The 22,394-nt window shown below is 41.6% G+C and overlaps 1 protein-coding gene across 1 annotated transcript in view; it reads right to left on the bottom strand.

Moving 5' to 3' along the window:
• LOC139422762 (contactin-associated protein-like 4) overlaps positions 1-22,394 on the bottom strand; it is a 217,192-nt gene that overhangs the window by 112,819 nt on the left and 81,979 nt on the right. The window contains exons 6-9 of the mRNA XM_071174090.1: positions 7,231-7,412; positions 5,303-5,443; positions 3,056-3,356; positions 2,698-2,847 (exon numbers count right to left, since the gene is read on the bottom strand). Of these exons, the coding sequence (XP_071030191.1) occupies positions 2,698-2,847; positions 3,056-3,356; positions 5,303-5,443; positions 7,231-7,412 (774 nt within the window). The remainder of the gene's footprint in view (positions 1-2,697; positions 2,848-3,055; positions 3,357-5,302; positions 5,444-7,230; positions 7,413-22,394) is intronic.

Raw genomic sequence — 22,394 nt, 5'->3', positions numbered from 1 at the left:
GCTTGTATATTCAGAGGACAGCTTGTATATTCAGGGTAATATAAGAAGAATATTCAGAGCACAGCTTGTATATTCAGAGGACAGCTTGTATATTCAGGGTATACAATATCAGAAGAATATTCAGAGCACAGCTTGTATATTCAGAGGACAGCTTGTATGTTCAGAGGACAGCTTGTATATTCAGAGGACAGCTTGTATAGTCAGAGTATAGCTTGATTATTCAGAGTATAGCTTGTATTTTCATAGTATAGCTTGTACAGTATATACACTGAGTATACAAAATATCAAGCATTAGGAACACATTCCTAATATTGAGTTGTACCTCCCCCCTTTTCCCCTCAGAACAGCCTCAATTTGTCGGGGCATGGACTCTACAAGGTGTCGAAAGCGTTTCACAGGGATGCTTCCCCATGTTGACTCCAATGCTTCCCACAGTTGTGTCAAGTTGGCTGGATGTCCTTTTTTGGTGGACCATTCATGATACACACGGGAAACTGTTGAGTGTGAAAAACCCAGCAGCGTTGCAGTTCTTGACAGAAACCGGTGCACTTGACACCTACTACCGTTCAAAGGCATTTCAAATTTTTGTCTTGCCCATTCACCCTCTGAATGGGAAAAGCATATGCTCCGAGTGGCGCAGTTGTCTAAGGCATTGCATCTCAGTGCTAGAGGTGTCACTGCAGACCCTAGTTCGATCCCAGGCTGTATTACAACTGGTAGTGATCGGGGGTCCCATAGGGTGGTGCACAATTGCCCCACTGTTGCCCAGGTTGTGGAAGGGGTAGGCCGTCATTGTAAAATAAGAATTTCTTCTTAACTGACTTGCCTAGTTAAATAGAAATAAAATGAATTCTCAAATCTTACAAATACTTCTTTAACCTCTCTCCTCCCTTTCATCTATAGGTGAGATCAATAAGAGATAATAGTTTTCACCGGGATTCACCTATGCCAGCGAAAGTGTAAAAAATGTGGAAAAAGTCAATGGGTCTTGTGCAAGACACGTAACCCTAATTGCTCCTGCTCTGTATGTTGCTCTGGTTACGAAAGTCTGCTAAAGGACTTCAATGTATAATGTACCAAACTCAACACCGAAGTTACATGAAGTTACACAGGCAGCAGGTAGCCTAGCGGTCAAGAGGTAGGTCCAGAAACTGAAAAGTTGCTGGTTCGAATCTCCGAGCAAGGCACTTAACCCTAATTGCTCCTGTAAGCCGCTCTAGATAAGATAATTTCTTAAAAATGACTCAAAATTAAGTTAAATCAGGAGCTTTCATAATACCATTAGTTCATCCAATAGTCCACACACCCAGGTTGTCCTTGTACCAGTTATATCTGGCTAAGTTTGTGTGTGAACTGAGGAAGATATAGCATTAGTGACACTGACACTCGGTTATCCAGAAATTCCTGTTACGAGATTCCTGGAATCAGGAGGGAATAAACAGGAAATCTGAGAATTCTTCAACCAGGATTACTGTAAAACATGGGAATTTAGGGAATGTTGTGCAACCCTAGTAACAATCCTATCAGGGAATGGTGTTTTGTACTGACCTGTCGATGATTCCACACATGTCGATTTGGAGATCGCTGTAATATCGATCTCCAAATCGATATACAGTTCCGAATGCATTGTATATTCAGAGTATAGGTTGTATATTCCAGAGTGAAGGCCAAGTGTTGAACACGGGAGATTTTCTAAGCATAACTGTTATTCTGCTTGATTTCCAGTGTGTGTGGGCTGTGGACACAGAGCTGGTGCTGCCTGGCTCTCTGCTAAAGGTAGTTAAATGACGTGACAAGGCTTCCAAAAAGATTTTGCTGAGGGGAAGAAGGGAGAGGGGGACAGAGAGACAAACACAGAATCCAAACAGAGAAACAATGCTCTGAGGGAAGCTAAAGCGGAGGAGGAGAGTTCCTGCAGTCTGGTTAAGAAGCTCTATGCTTCTCTGCACTAAGCCCTGAGATCAAACGCTACTGGTCCAAAACAAATCTTGATACACATATGCACCAACAGTTACCCTTGACTATCTAACTGCAATTAGGATTAGTCTCTGGAAAGCCAAGTAGTATTTATGATTACGGCGAAGAGTTTTTCCTGGTCATGTGACACAGTCAGAAAAAAACCTGAGGTCCAATGTACACTAAGTGCACAAAACATTAGGAACACCTGCTCTTTCCATGACATAGACTGACCAGGTGAATCCAGGTGAAAGCTATGGTCCCTTATTGATGTCACCTGTTAAATCCACTTCAACCAGTGTAGATGAAGGAGAGGAGACATGTTAAAGAAGGTTTCTTAAGCCTTGAGACAATTGAGACATGCATTGTGTATGTGTGCCGTTCAGATGGTGAATGGGCAAGACAAAATATTTAAGTGCCTTTGAACAGGGTATGGTAGTAGGTGCCAGGCGCAGCGGTTTGAGTACGTCAAGAACTGTAACGCTGCTGGGTTTTTCACACTCAACAGTTTCCTTTGTGTATCAAGAATTGTCCACCACTCAAAGGATAACTTGACACAACTGTGAGAGGCATTAGAGTCAACATGGGCCAGCATCCCTGTGGAACACTTTCGACACCTTGTAGTCCATGGCCAGACAAATTGAGGCTGTTCTGAGGGCAAAAGAGGGTGCAACTCAATATTAGGAAGGTGTTCCTAATGTTTTGTACACTCAGTATATGATGCATGTTGTTTTCTCTCACCTCCAAAGAAGAGGTTATTTCCTGATACCACGGGGAAAGATGGGCTGGCATGAGCCGTGGAGTCTTCCTCTTTATCCACAGTGATGGTTAGATGACCTCTCCTTGCAGTTAGATCTATTGAATGCCACTGGCCATCATTCAGACCAAATCCTATGGACAGAAAGGAAACAAGAGTGCATTAGCTACCTATAATATAGGACATTATCCTGCTCAACTCAATATTTTGCATAACAGTCTTAGGGTACAATAAGGATGTTTTTGTTTTTCCAGTGATTAGCTATTTAGGGTAATGAGATTGTGTTATTCTCATAGATCAAAACTTCACAAAACAACAACCGTATGTTACTGTTGATCTGACCTGCAGTTACGTCCACTAGGATTGTGTATCCTCCAGCCTTGTGTACCTGCAGCCTGACTCTGGCCTCACTCAGGTAGAGCCACAGGCTTCCCGCCTGCTGCTGGAGGTCAAAGGTTAACAGAAGGCCCGCTCTATTCCAGGTCCGGAACTGCAGGCTGATCGCCACGCCAACCGCTGCCACGGCAACCCCACCGCCATCTCTCTGCTGCTGCGCTGCCCCTGGCAACTGGAGAAAACTCTGCGCGCCGGCGAACGTCACGGGGACAGAGACTGGCTCAGCACATGTAAAGGTCACATTTCCCTAAAAAAAAAGTGTGTATATATATATATATATACGTATATAGATATGTGTAATGTAATGGGAAAAACCTAAATATTAATTAGTCCTCAGCAAGAAGGTGAAATCAAGCTAAGGGACATCTGACCTGAGTCTATTGCGAATGGCATTCGAAGAGATACATCTAATCAGCAAAATGTCCAGCAGGAGGACATTCATAATACATATCATAATGAGAGTCCTCAACCTTATAGGGATCTGAGGTATATGATCTCAGGACATTAGCAGAGCAAACAAAGACGATTGCTGTCATGCTAGCCAGGTTAAACCAGACTGAATTCTGCACTCAACCATTGTTTTGCTTCAATGAAACAATGGTGAGTCCAGCATTCAGTCTGGTTTAAGCTAGTAATAACATGGACCATCTTAATCAGGCTAGTCAAATGCAACTTTCTGAAGTTATGACTGAAATCATACCGTGTGTCTGTCTGGGAGTAGGGTCTAGCCATCTAATGTGTTAACCATTGTTGTTGGATGGTGGTTGTATAGTAATGATGGTTTCATGGTCTGCTGCTGGGCGAAAATTGTGTATTGCAGTACTGTCTAGCTCAAAGTGATATCACAGCAGTATCTTTAGTATGACAAGTATGACTGTCACGCCCTGACCTTAGAGATCTTTATGTATTCTCTATGTTTGGTTAGGTCACGGTGTGACTCAGGTGGGAGAATCTATTTTTTCTATTTCTTTGTTGTTTTTGCCGAGTGTGGTTACAAATCAGAGGCAGCTGTCTATCGTTGTCTCTGATTGGGGATCATATATAAGTTGTCATTTTCCGTTTGTGTTTTGTGGGGTGTTGTTTTCCGTTTAGTATAATGTGCCCGACGGAACTGTTCGCTTTTGGTTTTGTAGTCGTTATTTTTGTTTGAGTGATTCTTGACAAAGATCATGAACACTTTCCATGCTGCGCTTTGGTCCACTCTTCCTTACGACGACGAGCGTTACAATTACATTGTTGTACAGTAACTACAACAGGGAAAAAGTTGTTTGCAGCAACAGTGAAATTGATATACTGCAACAGTGTGCTTACAGTATGCTACTGTAGTGAGGAGAAACTTTAACCACTGAAAAAGAACAAAGAAATATGTCCTCAAAGTATACTCCAGAGACTGACGTCACTTTCATTTCCCTAGCATATTTATTACATTTAAACAAGTGGTCATATCTCATTTCTGGCTACTGGTATTCTCTGTGTTAGATGTGTGGGTGTTTATTCATTTCAGTTTTCCCGCATTAATTATTTCTGCTTATTCCTCCATTCGCTACTTCATTTTGGAGCAGTTAAGGTAATCATTTACAAGACGGTAAAATGTGTTTAGGAGAGAGCTAAACACCATCTAGAGGGATTCAGACTCTCTGTTCAATGTAGCCCCCTCATTAATGGACCAATCAACAGGAATATAACCCATTTGTATTGAGGGGATTCTGTTATATAGAGGAGCAGCTAGATGCAGAGAGGTCTGATTTTCCAGCAGTTCACACAGACACAAGGTGCGCTATGGGATTTATAGTATCTCTGTTTCCTTTGAAATACTTTTGTACTTTTGCGACTATTCCACCTGTTCAATTTTGCTCAATCAAGCTCAGCTAATGTATTTGAAAGAAAACAAATACTATTTGAATCCAGGTCAGCAGATAAATCCCAGATAATTCCAGGTTAGCCTAGTTAAATAAAGATTAAATAAATAAAAAATAGAAATAATAAACCTATCACCAACCACCTACAGTTCAACAGGCTGAGGTAGCAAACCCGGAGGATGGCTAAGGGCTGAAACAAGTTGGTTTTATACATTTTTTATCAACCTCCAAGAGTTGTTAAATTTTCTATTCAATTCAGTTTGCTACTTAATTCATGCACTTTGGTTGGAGAGTGATGTAGAGGTGATGTGTTCCCTCCCCTTTGCAAACGTACCGTGATGGAGACCTGCTGTTGCTGTTTGGCCAGATCTATCACGTTCACATCGTTCCAGAGCAGGTTCTCAAGGCACCCATGGAAGTTCCTCCTGGACATAACCCTCTGACTTCCATGGCACTGGACGCCACCATAGCTAATCTTGTGAAAGAACATCAAGCCAAAGTTAATATTCCAACATGTTCTTACCTACAGTATATTATCATGATATGGGAATTTGATATAGTAACACCTTCAACAAGTGGTGATAGACCAAATGAGATTGGAAATCATTAATTGATGGCATATGTTTAGGAAGGAATAAAAAGGTAAAGTAAAGTAGAGTAGAGCAGGACAGAGCAGAGTTGAGTAGACGAGAAGAGCAGAGTAGAGTAGAGCAGGACAGAGTAGAGAAGAGAAGAGCAAAGCAGAGTAGAGTAGAGTAGAGTAGAAGAAAAGAGCAGAGTTGAGCAGAGTAGTGTAGTGTGGAAGAAAAGTGCAGAGAAGAGCAGAGTAGAGTAGATGAGCAGAGTTGAGCAGAGTCGAACAGAGTCGAACAGAGTCGAACGGACTCGAACAGAGTCGAGCAGAGTAGAGTAGAGTAGAGTAGAGTAGAAGAGCAGAGTGGAGTAGAAGAGAATCGCCGAGTAGAAGAGCAAGTGTAGAGTGGGGTAGAGTAGAAGAAAAGAGCAGAGTAGAGTACAAGAGAAAAGTAGAATAGTTGAGCAAGGTTGAGAGGAAGAGTAGAGGAGAAGAGCAGAGTAGAGCAGGGTAGAGTAGAAGAAAAGAGCAGAGTAGAGCAGAAGAGAAGGGCAGAGCAGAGTAGAAGAGAAGAGTAGAGCAGAGCAGAGAAGAAGAAAATAGCAGAGTATAGTAGAGAAGAAGAAAATGGCAGAGTAGAGTAGAAGAAAAGAACAGAGTAGAGTAGAGTAGAGTAGAGAAGAGCAGAGCAGAGCAGAGCAGGACAGAGTACATTAGAGGAAAAGAGTAGAGCAGAGTAGAGTAGAAGAAAATAGCAGAGTAGATCAGAAGAGAAAATCAGAGTAGAGTAGAGCAGAGTAGAAGAGCAAAGTAGAGTAGATCAGAGTAAAGCAGAGCAGAGTAGAGTAGAGTAGAGCAGAGTAGAGCAGAAGAGTAGAGTAGAAGAGCAGAGCAGATTAGAAGAAAAGAACAGAGTAGAGTAGAGTAGAAGAGTAGAGCAGAATGGAAGAGTAGAGTAGAGTAGAATAGAAGAGCAGAGTAGAGTAGAGCAGGACAGAGTACAGTAGAGGAAAATAGTAGAACAGAGTAGAGTAGAGAAAAAGAAAAGAGCAGAGTAGAAGATTAGAGCAAAATTGAGTAGAAGAGAAGAGTAGAGGAGAAGAGCAGAGTAGAGCAGGTTAGAGTAGAAGAAAAAATAGTAGATCAGAAGAGAAAATCAGAGTAGAGTAGAGCAGAGTAGAAGAGTATGGCAGAGCAGAACAGAATAGAGCAGAGTAGCATAGAGCAGAGCGCAGAAGAGTAGATTAAATCAATTATCCCAATCTGTGTATTGAGGTAGGGACTACAATGGCAATGTACATAAATGTCTCAATAGGACTCATGTAGATTATGACCAGTAGCTCAACTGTGTTTAAATTTCAATAGAAAAGTATTTCTATAGGCCATTTATTAAAACAGTCTAGAAATATTGTATGGAGGTTGGGTTAATCTTATTCATTAGCGGCCTTTAATGAATCCCTCTTGGAGAGAATTCAATGGCATAATCAAGACCCGTGCTACAAAGCTATATTTATTTTGAGTGTGTGTCTTCTATGTGTTTAATTCGTACAGTATCTATGAACGCATCGGTTAGAGACAAATGGAGGGTAATATTTGAAAGAACAAGCATGCAGGAATGGTTTTGTGTGTGTGTGTGTGTGTGTGTGTGTGTGTGTAATTATTTGAGAAACAAGTCACAGGCAACACACCTCGTTTATCTTGGAAGGACTGAGTTCTGCAGGAACCTGGATTTGCTGAGAGCTTTTGTCCACAGTGAAGTTGAGGTGGCCACTAAAGCGCTCAATGGCTACGTGGTGCCAGTGCTGGTCATCTAGAAGACTACCCAGTGACACAACCATGTGGCTCTCAGGACCAGGAGAGACACTTTTATCTGGAATACAACAGAGACACAGAAAGAAAACCATACATTAATCACAGAGGAAAATGTGTTCTGGTAATAGTCTGATAGAAGTGTTTTCCTTTCTAGGACAGGCAATGCTAGAATAAGGAAATTATGTACGTTTCAAGCAGTGGAGACTGGTGAGGCGAGGATGGCTCATAGACTACATTAAAACAAATCTAATTCCAAAATCATGGGCATTAATATGGAGTTGGTCCCCGTTTGCTGCGATAACACCCTCCTCTCTTCTGGGAAGGCTTTCCTCTAGATGTTGGAACATTGCTGCGGAGAAGTTCTTCCATTCAGCCATGAGAGCATTAGTGAGGTTGGGCACTGATGTTGGGCGGTTAGGCCTGGCTCGCAGCCGGCGTTCCAATTCATCCCAAAGGTGTTTGATGGGGTTGAGGTCAGGGCTCTGTGCAAGCCAGTCAAGTTCTTCCACAACGATCGACAAACCATTTCTGTATGGACCTCGCTTTGTGCACAAGGGATTGCTATGCTGAAACGGGAAAGGGCCTTCCCCAAAATGTTGCCACAAAGTTGGAGGCACAGAATCGTCTAGAATATCAGTGTATGCTGTGGCGTTAATATTTCCCTTCACTGGAACTAAGGGGCCTTGCCCGAACCATGAAAAACAGCCCAAACCATTATTCCTCATCCAGCAAACTTTACAGATGGCACTATGCAGTCGGGCAGGTAGCTTTCTCCTGGCATCCGCCAAACCCAGATTTGTCTGTCAGGTCCCCCAGATGGTGAAGCGTGATTCATCACTTCAGAGAATGCAATTCCACTGTCCAATGGCAGCAAGCTTTACACCACTCCAGCCGATGCTTGGCATTGCGCATGGTGATCTTAGGATTGTGTGCTGCTGCTCGGCCATGGAAACCCATTTCATGAAGCTCCCGACAAACAGTTATTGTGCTGAAGTTGCTTCCAGAGGCAGTTTGGAACTCGGCAGTGAGTGTTGTAATCGACACACGCTTCAGCACTCGGCGGTCCCGTTCTGTGAGCTTGTGTGGCCTACCACTTCACGGCTGAGCGGTTGTCGCTCCTTGACGTTTCCACTTCACAACAACAGCACTTACAGTTGACCGGGGCAGCTTTAGCAAGACAGATATTTGACGAACTGAGCTCTTCAATAAGGCCATTCTCCTGCCTGTAATTGTCTTTGGAGATTGCATGGCTGTGTGCTAAATTGTATACACCTGTCAGCAAAGGGTGTTGCTGAAATATCTGCATCTACTCATTTGAAGGGGTGTCCACATACATTTGTATATATACATATATAGTGTAGTTATGACTGGAATGGAATGGTATATTACACATGGAAACCATGTTTCTTGATGTGTTTGATACCATTCCATTAATTCCATTCCAACCATTACTGTGAGACCGCCACCACTGGTTTCCAGTGTTTAGGTCACCACATACTAAATCATTCAAGAGACAAACATCAGTAAGAGAGATGCCAGTCAACTACTCAATATATCAATCCACATGGCTTCATCTGTGCAATCAACCGAAAATGCTGACAAAACCGTCTCACCACCTGATTCTGCGTCTGCAATCATGCGCGTGTTGATTTTGTTTATCCCCACCAGACGCGTTTGTGACACGTAAGTTAAAATACCAAAACCAACTGTGAACCAAACATACTGAACAAAAATATAAATGCAATATGAAACAGTTAATGATTTTACTGAGTTACAGTTCATATAAGGAAATCAGCCAATTGAAATAAATTCATTAGGCCCTAATCTTTGGGCTTCACATGACTATGTATACAGCTATGCATCTGTTGGTCACAGATACCTTTTAAAAAAAAAGGTAGGGCCGTGGATCGGAAAATCAGTCACTAGTCACTTTAGCAGGGGTGCAGCCATGGGTGGGCCTTGGAGGGCATAGGCCCACCCACTGCGGAGCCAGGCCCAGCCAATCAGAAGTAGTTTTTTCCTACAAAAGGGCTTTATTACAGACAGAAATACTCCTCAGTTTCATCAGCTGTCTGGATGGCTGGTCTCAGACGATCCTGCAGGTGAAGAAGCCGGATGTGGAGGTCCTGGATTGCTTTGGTTACATGTGGTCTGCGGTTATGAGGCTGGTTGGACGTACTGCCAAACTTTGCAGTCAGGATTTCAATTGCACCCTCCCTCAAAACTTTAGACATCTGCGGCACTGTCTTGTGTGACAAAACTGCACATTTTAGAGTGGCCTTTTATTGTCCCCAGCACAAGGTGCACCTGTGTAATGATCATGCTGTTTAATCTGCTTCTTGAAATGCCACACCTGTCAGGTGGATGGATTATTTTGGCAAAGGAGAAATGCTCACTAACAGGGATGTAAACAGATTTGTGTACAACATTTTTGAGAAATAAGCTTCTTGTGCGTATGATACATGGGACCAACACAACATGTTGCATTAACATTTTTGTTCACTATTAATAGCAAATTTATCCCGGAAAATAAACATTGTGTTGTTGTTTTACCTGAAATGCATATGGTCCTTTTTTTATGCTGCTGGATCTTTGTATAATTTTGACCCATGTTGAGTCATACAAAATCCTGTGTTCTCCACTCTGACAATTAATCCACAGATAAAAAGGGGAAACCTAGTGCATTCTTCTTCTTCTTCTTCTGATTTTATATGGCAGTTGGCAACCAACTATAAGGAGCATTACCACAATGAAATGGACTGGAGTGTGACCCTCATTCATCTTTCAATCACCCATGGGGAATATTCTCCTAAAAAACAATGAGGAGATGGCAGAGGCGGCACTTGCAGCACGCCAAACATGTAAAATAGAACCAAGTTCTATTTTAGCACCTGGCTAGGCAGAAGCCCATTGATGGGCATCACAAGTTTCGACAAAATGATTGAATAGCATATACAGTATTTGTACATTTATTTTGCACCGCTTGCACACGCAATAAATGTACAAATACACGCAACGTGTGCAAGCGGTGCAAAATAAATGTACAAATACTGTATATGCTATTCAATCATTTTGTCGAATTCCAACCATTACTGTGCGGTGTGGTAGGCATGTAAGTGACTCAGAATCCATGACTTAATGGCCCATAACAAAAAGAGAAAATGAAGATACATGAGTGTGCTGCCTTTGAGAAGACAGAAGTCATAAGGTTGGACAGGGCAGGTGTCTTGGAGGCTCAGTGTTTCAATGTTTTAAACTACAGTAGCTTTTCAACTGTATTTCTGGCATGAGACTCGGGATATCTGGCACTCTATTCCCTACATAGTGCACTACCTTTGAAGTAGAGCACTATATAGCAAATAGGGTGCTACTTGGGGAGACACACAGCCACATTGAGAACCCATGAACTTCAGTCATTTTATTATTGTTGGGGACTGTCTTGTACAGTACACCATACCAACCATACTGGCTAAAGAAAGAAGTCCAATAAGTAATTATGCATCATTTAAAAAAACTGCAGCTTGTAAAAGATAGCAGGACATAATTCATGATATAGTATGAACTCTATCAGGTCCATCTTTACAGTCCGCAACCTCACAACATGTTGGGTGAATTTTTTTGTCTTGCAGTAAATAACAAACCTGGGTTCAAATACTATTTTAAATATTTCAAATACTTTAAGCATTTGCTTTAGCCTGCCTGGAGTGCTAGATGGGTGAGGTTCTGCGGTTTTGGGACTTTACTATTGGTTCCATTGTACCAGGCAAGCTCAATCAAGCTTCAAATAGTATTTGAACCCTTCTGGAAAAGAAGCAGTGCAGTACTGTGGTGCCAGGGATGAAGGAATGAGTGAAGCAAATGCACTCCGTAATTAAATATGTATTAGACATTCTTCGGAGAAGCTGGTTATAGCGGAGATCTGCATCCCAAATGGCACCCTAATCCCTACTTAGTGCACTACTTTTGATCAGAATTTTAAAGGGCCCTGGTCAAAAGTAGTGAACTATATAGGGAATAGTCATTTGGGACATACCTAGAGGCTACAACATCATTAAGAGAGAGAGACTTCTGCAAATGATGAATGTGTGTCACTTTAACACATCAATTATGTAGAGGTTATTTGTATGATGTCAGATTAGTTGAGAAGAGAGATGGGATGAGACACGATTAAGAGGCCTTGAGGTCGAGCTTCACAAACAAATAAATATCCATCTGTTGGTATTGATTAACTGAGCTCTCTTCGTGGCAGAGGCAGTTTGGCCCATACCTAATGCGTTCCAAATAGCACCCTATTCCCCAGGGTCAAGGGTCAAAATTAGGGACAGTATACAGTATCAGTTTGTGACAAAACAAGCAATGTGTAGAGAATTATTGTACCATCTAAACCGCTGTTAAATATCTTTTCAATAATAAAAATATATATTTTTCAGCTGTTTAAGCTAGTGTACACGGAAGTAAAGGACTGAAAAACAAAACGGGACGCATAGAAATTGCACACATAGAACATATCTAGACTTGCTTTCAATGAGCATGACAGATCTATAACTCACATTTCTATGTGAATTTGGTCAGATCACCCCCCCAAAAATTACATATTGCAGCTTTAATTATAATCTGCATAATAATTCACATTTCCCGTTGCTGCAGCATTGTTTTACTGCTGTAGCAAACCGGCCCAAATTAAGATCCTACATCTTTAGGGAATATGGTGCCACTTGAGAAGCAGACCTAATCCCCATGGGCAGATGTGAGGGAGAAGTCTCATGGCAGAGTTCGAGTCTCAGAGAGACATTATTTGTGCTAGTGTCAAACTTTCAGAACTCTCCGTTTGATCAATCTGTCAGAGGTTTTTTTTTTTTTTTTTTTGAGGGGGGCAGTAGATCAGCTTTAGTATTAGAAATAGATTGTGGCTTCCATCAATGTAATTGTCTGCATAATTTACAATCTGCCACACATCCTTCAGGTACACTCAACCCCTCTCATATATCTCTGAAGACCATCCAGTTTTGATTTTTATTTGCCATATATTTTTTAACTGTGCTGTACCAAAAAATTTCTGAACCTATATACTTTTTACGGACACAGTATATTTTACATTAGTTATCTTGTCGTTTTTAGTCCCATCCAGTTGTTCTATTTGCCATATATTTTTCAACATTACTGTGATGTTTAAAAACATTTCTGAACCTTTCTATTCTCAGTTTCTACAGATTGTAAATTAAAGATTAAACATTTTTGCTAAGCGTGTTATATTATTCTTCACATCAAAATCTGCAGAGCTGGGATGATTGTATCCCCCATATATAGTATAATAATTTAAATTCAGAAACTCAAAGGTGTTTTGGTGTATCAGTTCATAAACCATGTGTCATGGAATCGGTACATCAAAAATCTTTTCACAACTATTTTGCAATCTATACGGCACAGCTGTCCATTTTTTGGTCCTTAAATGACACTTGTATAAATTTTTTATACATTTTTTTTTATTTTACCAATTTTGGTCTTTACTGCTCTGTACATTATAATAAAATAACCCAAAGTGAGTGGTTGTAATCTGAAAGTGAGTGGTTGTAATCTGAAAGTGAGTGGTTGTAATCTGAAAGTGAGTGGTTGTAATCTGAAAGTGAGTGGTTGTAATCTGAAAGTGAGTGGTTGTAATCCAAAGTGAGTGGTTGTAATCTGAAAGTGAGTGGTTGTAATCTGAAAGTGAGTGGTTGTAATCTGAAAGTGAGTGGTTGTAATCCAAAGTGAGTGGTTGTAATCTGAAAGTGAGTGGTTGTAATCTGAAAGTGAGTGGTTGTAATCCAAAGTGAGTGGTTGTAATCTGAAAGTGAGTGGTTGTAATCTGAAAGTGAGTGGTTGTAATCCAAAGTGAGTAGTTGTAATCTGAATAAAGGGAAAAAGCCCATTCTTGAACATGGGGTGAGACATTTTTACTAATCTGCTAGAGAATCAGTTTGGATTTATGTGTAACTTTTGTATGACTGATGCCTTTAGCGAGAGGTCTATTGCTTTAATATTTAATCATTTCTGTGCTATTCATTAAATAAATAGGCCTGTTTAATTCTGTCTGGATTGCAGTCCCAAATAAAAGTGAATATGTTTTGCTCATATCTTTAAAAAAGCAATTCACTAGGTGTAGGCAAGGCCGTAAGTAAATAGGTAAACTGGGATATGACTAATGACTTAATAAGGGTGATTTTTCACACAAATGTTTCCCTTTCCATGGTAGCAAGATCTTATCTATTTTTGCTAACTTTCGATTAAAATGTATTGCAGTGAGATAGTATTCATATCCGAAAAAAAGAAATGGACTATTTCCACTTCACCGCCAGACCATTTTATTGGTAAACTACACGGTAATGTAAAAGTTATGTTTTTTAGTGATCCAATATGTAATATTTGATGGCCCTCAAATCCACTTATCATAATTTTGTTTAATCCAGAGGTTAGAAAATTATCTATATTCTCTATGAGGCTGTGGAGGTATTCTAATTGTGGATTTAAAAGGAAACAAATTATCAGCGTACAATGACACCTTTCGCAGTTGCATTCGGAAAGTACTCAGACCCCTACACCTTTGTTACGTTACAGCCTTATTCTAAAACTGATCAATCTACACACAATACCCCATAATAACAAAGCAAAAATAAGTTTAGAAATCTTTACTAATTTATTAAAAAATAAAACCTGAAATATCACATTTACATAAGTATTCAGACCCTTTACTTGCTGAACCACCTTTGGCAGCGATTACAGCCTTGAGCCTCCTTGGGTATGACTCTACAAACTTGGCACACCTGTATTTGTGGAGTTTTTCCCATTCTTCTCTGCAGATCCTCTCAAACTCTGTCAGATTGGATGGGGAGCGTCGCTGCACAGCTATCCAGGTCTCCCCAGAGATGTTCGATTGGGTTCAAGTCGGGACCTTCACCCCGGTCTGAAGTCCTGAGTGCTCTGGAGCAAGTTATCATGAAGGATCTCTCTGTATTTTACTCCGTTCATCTTTCACTCAATCCTGACTAGTCTTCCAGTCCCGGCCGCTGAAAAATATCCCCACAGCATGATGCCGCCACCACCATGCTTCACCGTAGGGATGGTATTGGCCAGGTGATTAGCGGTGCCTGGTTTCCTCCAGACGTGATGCTTGGCATTCAGGCCAAAGAGTTCAATCTTGAGAATCTTGTTTCTCATGGTCTAAGAGTCCTTTAGGTGCCTGTTGGAAAAATCCAAGTGGGCTGTCATGTGCCTTTTACTGAGGAGTGGCTTCCGTCTGGCCACTCTACCATAAAGGCCTGATTGGTAGTGCTGCAGAGATGGTGTCCTTCTAGAAGGTTCTCTAGAGAGGAACTCTGGAGCTCTGTCAGAGTGACCATCAGGTTCTTGGTCACCTCCCTGACCAAGACCATTCTCCCCCAATTGCTCAGTTTGGCCAGGCAGTCAGCTCTAGGAAGAGTCTTGGTGGTTCCAAACTTTTTCCATTTAAGAACAATGGAGGCCACTGTGTTCTTGGGGACCTTGAATGCTGCAGACATTTTTAAGTACCCTTGTGCCTCAACACAATCCTGTCTCGGAGCTCTACGTACAATTCGTTCTACCTCATGGCTTGGTTTTTGCTCTGACATGCATGGACCTTAGGTAGGTAGACAAGTGTATCTTTACAAATAATTTTTTATCAATTGAATTTATCACAATCTCCAATCCAGTTGGAGAAACATCTCAAGGATGATCAATTGAAAACAGGATGCACCAGAGCTCAATTTCAACTCTCTTATTAAAGGGTCTGAATACTTATGCATATAAGGTATCTGTTTTAAATTTTTAACATAATGCAAAAAAATGTAAAGCCTTGTTTACGCTTTGTCGTTATGGGGTATTGTGTGTAGATTGATGAGGAAAAACATTTATTTAATCAATTTTAGAAGAAGGCTGTAACGTAAAATGTGGAAAAAGTGAAGTGGTCTGAATACTTTCCAAATGCACTGTACACCATATACACACACTCACTCACACTATATTGACACTTTCACACAAAACCCACACACATGCACACACACACGCACACACTTTTACACTCATCATTTGATCCTGCTACTCTGTTCTTTATTTTACTCTTATTATAATCAATCCTGATGCCTTGTCACTTTACCCTGCCTTCATGTACATATCTACCTCAAATACCTCATACCTCTGCACATTGATGTAGTACTCCCTATATATATTTTATTCCTTTCACGGTAAAGTCTACACCAGTTGTATACGGCGCATGTGACAAATAAAATTTGATTGACTTTTGACCCATTTGAGACGTAACACTTAAACCATGCTGGTGACATTCAAATCAAATCAAATTTTATTTGTCACATACACATGGTTAGCAGATGTTAATGCGAGTGTAGCGAAATGCTTGTGCTTCTAGTTGCGACAATGCAGTAATAACCAACGAGTAATCTAACTAACAATTCCAAAAGTACTACCTTATACACACAAGTGTAAAGGGATAAAGAATATGTACATAAAGATATGTGAATGAGTGATGGTACAGAACGGCATAGGCAAGATGCATTAGATGGTATCGAGTACAGTATATACATATGAGATGAGTATGTAAACAATGTGGCATAGTTTAAAGTGGCTAGTGATACATGTATTACATAAAGATGCAGTAGATGATATAGAGTACAGTATATACGTAGACATATGAGATGAATAATGTAGGGTATGTAAACATTATATTAAGTAGCATTGTTTAAAGGTGCTAGTGATATATTTTACATCAATTCCCATTATGAAAGTGGCTGGAGTTGAGTCAGTGTGTTGGCAGCAGCCACTCAATGTTAGTGGTGGCTGTTTAACAGTCTGATGGCCTTGAGATAGAAGCTGTTTTTCAGTCTCTCGGTCCCAGCTTTGATGCACCTGTACTGACCTTGCCTTCTGGATGATAACGGGGTGAACAGGCAGTGGCTCGGGTGGTTGTTGTCCTTGATGATCTTTATGGCCTTCCTGTGAAATCGGGTGGTGTAGGTGTCCTGGAGCGCAGGTAGTTTGCCCCCGGTGATGCGTTGTGCAGACCTCACTACCCTCTGGAGAGCCTTACGGTTGAGGGCGGAGCAGTTGCCGTACCAGGCGGTGATACAGCCCGTCAGGATGCTCTCGATTGTGCATCTGTAGAAGTTTGTGAGTGCTTTTGGTGACAAGCCGAATTTCTTCAGCATCCTGAGGTTGAAGAGGCGCTGCTGCGCCTTCTTCACGATGCTGTCTGTGTGGGCGGACCAATTCAGTTTGTTTGTGATGTGTACGCCGAGGAACTTAAAACTTACTACCCTCTCCACTACTGTTCCATCGATGTGGATAGGGGGGTGTTCCCTCTGCTGTTTCCTGAAGTCCACAATCATCTCCTTAGTTTTGTTGACGTTGAGTGTGAGGTTATTTTCCTGACACCACACTCCGAGGGTCCTCACCTCCTCCCTGTAGGCCGTCTCGTCGTTGTTGGTAATCAAGCCTACCACTGTTGTGTCGTCCGCAAACTTGATGATTGAGTTGGAGGCGTGCGTGGCCACGCAGTCATGGGTGAAAAGGGAGTACAGGAGAGGGCTCAGAACGTACCCTTGTGGGGCCCCAGTGTTGAGGATCAGCGGGGTGGAGATGTTGTTACCTACCCTCACCACCTGGGTGCAGCCCGTCAGGAAGTCCAGTACCCAGTTGCACAGGGCAGGGTGACGAGTTTGGAGGGTACTATGGTGTTAAATGCCGAGCTGTAGTCGATGAACAGCATTCTCACATAGGTATTCCTCTTGTCCAGATGGGTTAGGGCAGTGTGCAGTGTGGTTGAGATTGCATCGTCTGTGGACCTATTTGGGCGGTAAGCAAATTGGAGTGGGTCTAGGGTGTCAGGTAGGGTGGAGGTGATATGGTCCTTGACTAGTCTCTCAAAGCACTTCATGATGACGGAAGTGAGTGCTACGGGGCGGTAGTCGTTTAGCTCAGTTACCTTAGCTTTCTTGGGAACAGGAACAATGGTGGCCCTCTTGAAGCATGTGGGAACAGCAGACTGGGATAGGGATTGATTGAATATGTCCGTAAACACACCAGCCAGCTGGTCTGCGCATGCTCTGAGGGCGCGGCTGGGGATGCCTAGGTACAGTGATGCTAAAGGAGCCCGTTTGGAAATAGAAAAATAGATGGGCACACAGTAAAGTACAGCAACTCTATATTATCTACACAAACTAATTTGTCTAAATGGCCGTCTGAAAACTGCCATTTTACGTACATGTCTGCTGTTGACCAGCAGAAATGCAGAGATCTTATTTAAAGGGGAAACCATGAAAGCCATAGCTCTTCCTAAGGTTGGGTAGTGAATGCCTTGTGTCTCTGCACAATCTGTCTCATATAATCTCACTATATTTGATGGAGAATTTACTGGAGTACTCATGGGGACAATCTGAAAACAGCATAACTTAATTGTATTGCACATGTTACTGCCGTTTGCTGCAACTTTAAATCAGATTACCAATGATGGCAAAAAAAAATCTTATCTAGATACAGGCCGTTTAAATTATTTCAACATGTCATACTCAAATTGCTGTGATCGTAAACACTTGCTCTAAAACACTTCATATGCATAATCTACAACATATTTTGCAAAAAAAGCTGGAGAAAAAAACAGCTATCCAGCTACAGTACATGGCAAGGAATAAACCTTGTGCTTAGTTCAGTGCACCATAAAAATATAATAAGTCAACATATAATCATTGACAAACTTAAAGTCATTAAGAATGATGGAGAAGCATGTTGAAATGTTCTGACTGATACTTTGACTGTGATATTATGACTGTACTTTCAGAGGAAAACTAATCACATGTTATATTGATTATAATAAAACGTCTGGTTCGAACCCTGATTGGCTGACAGCCGTGGTATATCAGACGTTATAATCTGGGTTGGTCGAGCTCTGAATGATGTAAGATGGAGCCGGAGAGGATGGCTGCCGTTACAAGGCGACAGGGCCAGACTGATTACCAGGACGTGTACTCCGAGAATGCACTGACCAACTGGCAAGTGTCTTCAATTACATTTTCAATTACTCTCCCTGTCTGAGTCTGTAATACCAACATGTTCCAAGCAGACCACCATAGTCTCTGTGCCCAAGAACACTAAGGTAACCTGCCTAAATGAATACCGACCCGTAGCACTCCCGTCTGTAGCCATGAAGTTTTTTGAAAGGTTGGTTATGGCTCACATCAACACCATTATCCAGAAACCCTAGACCCACTCCAATTTGCATACCGGACCAAACAGATCCACAGAAGATGCAATCTCTATTGCACTGTACACTGCCCATTCCCACCTGGACAAAAGGAACACCTATGTGAGAATGCATTGACTACAGCTCAGCGTTCAACACCATAGTGCCCTCAAAGCTCATCACTAAGCTAAGGACCCTGGGACTAAACACCTCCCTCTGCAACTGGATCCTGGACTTCCTGACGGGCCACCCCCAGATGGTAAGGGTAGGTAACAACACATACGCCAATCTGATCCTTAACACGGGGGCGCCTCAGGGGTGCGTGCTCAGTCCCCTCCTGTACTCCCTGTTCACTCATGACTACACGGCCAGGCATGACTCCCACACCATCATTAAGTTTGCCGATTACATAACAGTGGTAGGCCTGAACACCAACAACGACGAGACAGCATAAAGGGAGGAGGCCAGAGACCTGGCCATGTGGTGTTACGACAACAACCTCTCCCTCAACGTGATCAAGACTAAGGAGATGATTGTGTACTACAGGAAAAGGAGGACAGTGGCTGTAGTGGAGCTGTAGTGGCTGTAGTGGAGCTGTAGAGCTGTAGTGGTTCCTTGGTGTCCACATCACCAATGAACTCACATGGTCCAAGCACACCAAGACAGCCGTGAAGAGATGTCATTGCCGTGAAGATTTGTCATTGGTCCTCAGATCCTCAAAAAGGTTCTTCAGTTGCACCATCGAGAGTATCCTGACTAGAGGTCGACCGATTATCATTTTTTTCAACGCCGATACCGATACCGATTATTGGGGGACTAAAAAAGCTGATGCCGATTAAATCGGCCGATTTTATTTATTTATTTATTTGCAATAATGACAATTACAACAATACTGAATGAACATTTTATTTTAACTTAATATAATACATCAATCAAATCAATTTAGACTCAAATAAATGGTTTAAATAATGCAAAAACCAAGTGTTGCAGAAGAAAGTAAAAGTGCAATATGTGCCATGTAAAAAAGCTAACGGTTAAGTTCCTTGCTCAGAACATGAGAACATTTGAAAGCTAGTGGTTCCTTTTAAAATGAGTCTGCAATATACCCAGGTAAGAAGTTTTAGGTTGAGGTTATTATAGGAATTATAGGACTATTTTTCTCTATACAATTTGTATTTCATATAACTTTGACTATTGGATGTTCTTATAGGCACTTTAGTATTGCCAGTGTAACGTATAGCTTCCGTCCCTCTCCTCGCCCCTACCTGGGCTCGAACCAGGAACACATTGACAACAGCCACCCTCGAAGCGTCGTTACCCATCACTCCACAAAAGCCGCAGCCCTTGCAGAGCAACGACTCCAAGTCTCAGAGCGAGTGACGTTTGAAAAGCTATTAGCGCGCAACCCGCTAACTAGCTAGCCATTTCACATCGGTTACACCAGCCTAATCTCGGGAGTTGATAGGCTTGAAGTCATAAACAGCACAATGTTCGAAGCATTGCGAAGAGCTGCTGGCAAACGCACAAAAGTGCTGTTTGAATGAATGCTTATGAGCCTGCTGCTGCCTACCACCGCTCAGTCAGACTGCTCTATCAAATATCAAATCAGACTTAATTATAACATAATAGCACACAGAAAAACGAGCCTCAGGTCATTAATATGGTCAAATCTGGAAACTATCATTTAGAAAATAAAAAGTTTATTCTTTCAGTGAAATACGGAACCGTTCCGTATTTTATCTAACGGGTGGCATTCATAAGTTTAAATATTCCTGTTACATTGCACAACCTTCAATGTTATATCATAATAAAATGTAAAATTCTGGCAAATTAGTTCGCAATGAGCCAGGTGGCCCAAACTGTTGCATATATCCTGACTCTGCGTGATATGAACGCAAGAGAAGTGACACAATTTCCCTAGTTTAATATTGCCTGCTAACATGAATTTATTTTAACTAAATATGCAGGTTTAAAAATGTATACTTCTGTGTATTGATTTTAAGAAAGGCAAGGCATTGATGTTTATGGTTAGGTACATTCGTGTAACGATTGTGCTTTTTTCGCAAATGCGCTTTTGTTAAATCATCCCCCTTTTGGCGAAGTTGGCTGTCTTTGTAAGGAAGAAATAGTCTTCACAGTTCGCAACGAGCCAGGCGGCCCAAACTGCTGCATATACCCTGACTCTGTTGCACAGAACACAAGAGAAGTGAAACAATTTCCCTAGTTAAAAGAAATTCATGTTAGCAGGCATTATTAACTAAATATGCAGGTTTAAAAATATATGCTTGTGTATTAATTTTAAGAAAGATGTTGATGTTTATGGTTAGGTACACATTGGTGCAACGGCAGTGCTTTTTTCGCTAATGCGCTTGTTAAATCACCCGTTTGGCGAAGTAGGCTATGATTCAATGATAAATTAACAGGCATCGATTATATGCAACGTAGGACAAGCTAGATAAACTAGTAATATCATCAACCATGTGTAGTTAAAACCTGTTACGGATCATGCGAATTCTCGCAGCTTTTCGCAACTTTTTGTTAAAAATCGCGCAACATTTCAACGTCCTGCTGCTCATGCCAGGAATATAGTATATGCATATGATAAGTATGTGTGTATAGAAAACACTCTGAAGTTTCTAAAACTGGTTAAATCATGTCTGTGGCTATAACAGAACGTGTTCAGGAGTAAAAATCCCAGGGAAAACTGTTCACCAAAAACACAAAAAAAATATTCATCCGCCAGTCTTTGAATTTGTCTAAGGCGATAGAAAATAGATGAGGTTCCGTTTACAACGCCTACAGCTTCCACACGATGTCGCCAATACTGGCATTTCGTTGCGAGTTTATCCTTGGTGGGATGACGTATAGGTGCATGCTATCAGATAATAGCTTCTCATGCTTTCGCCGAAAAGCATTTTACAAATCTGACATGTTGGCTAGATTCACAACGAGTGTAGCTTTAATTGAGTACCTTGCATGTGTGTTTTAATGAAAGTTTGAGTTTTATCGAGTACTACGAGTGGCGCTCTGAAATTTCCGCTGACTTTGGTTCCTGTACAGGAACCACAATACGTAAGAGGTTTAACTAGTGATTATGTTAAGATTGATTGTTTTTTATAAGATACGTTTAATGCCAGCTAGCACCTTACCTTGGCTCCTTGCTGCAGTCGCATAACAGCCTGCCGTTGAGGCAGTCTCCTCGTGGAGTGCAATATAATCAGCTATGATCAGTGTCCAAAAATGCTGATTACCGATTGTTATGAAAACTTGAAATCAGCCCTAATTAATCTGCCATTCCGATTAATCGGTCGACCTCCAATCCTGACTGGTTGCATCACTGCCTGGTATGGCAACTGCTCGACCTCCGACCACAAGGCACTACAGAGGGTAGTGCGTACGGCCCAGTATATCACTGGGGCCAAGCTTCCTGCCATCCAGGAACTCTTTACCATATCAGAGGTAGGCCCTAAAAATGACACTTGCCAGGTGGTCAAACTAGCCACCCTAGTCTGTTCTCTCTGCTACCGCATGGCAAGTGGTACCAGAGCACAAAGTCTAGGTCCTAGAGGCATCTAAACAGCTTCTACCCCCAATCCATAAGACTACTGAACATCTAATCAAATGGCTACCCAGTCTACTTGCATTGCTGCATTTTTATTTATTTATTGTCATTACCACAAGCCCGTTCTCCCCAATTAAGGTGCCACCAAACTCTTGTGTGGCTGACATAATCTCAACTCAGTTGGATACAGTTATCAACCCACTTCCAGAATGCACTGGAGCAGGTCACATTGA

This window comes from Oncorhynchus clarkii, chromosome 12 (genome assembly GCF_045791955.1).
Source record: "Oncorhynchus clarkii lewisi isolate Uvic-CL-2024 chromosome 12, UVic_Ocla_1.0, whole genome shotgun sequence".
NCBI lineage: Eukaryota > Metazoa > Chordata > Actinopteri > Salmoniformes > Salmonidae > Oncorhynchus > Oncorhynchus clarkii.
This window is presented reverse-complemented; position numbering and strand designations above follow the sequence as displayed.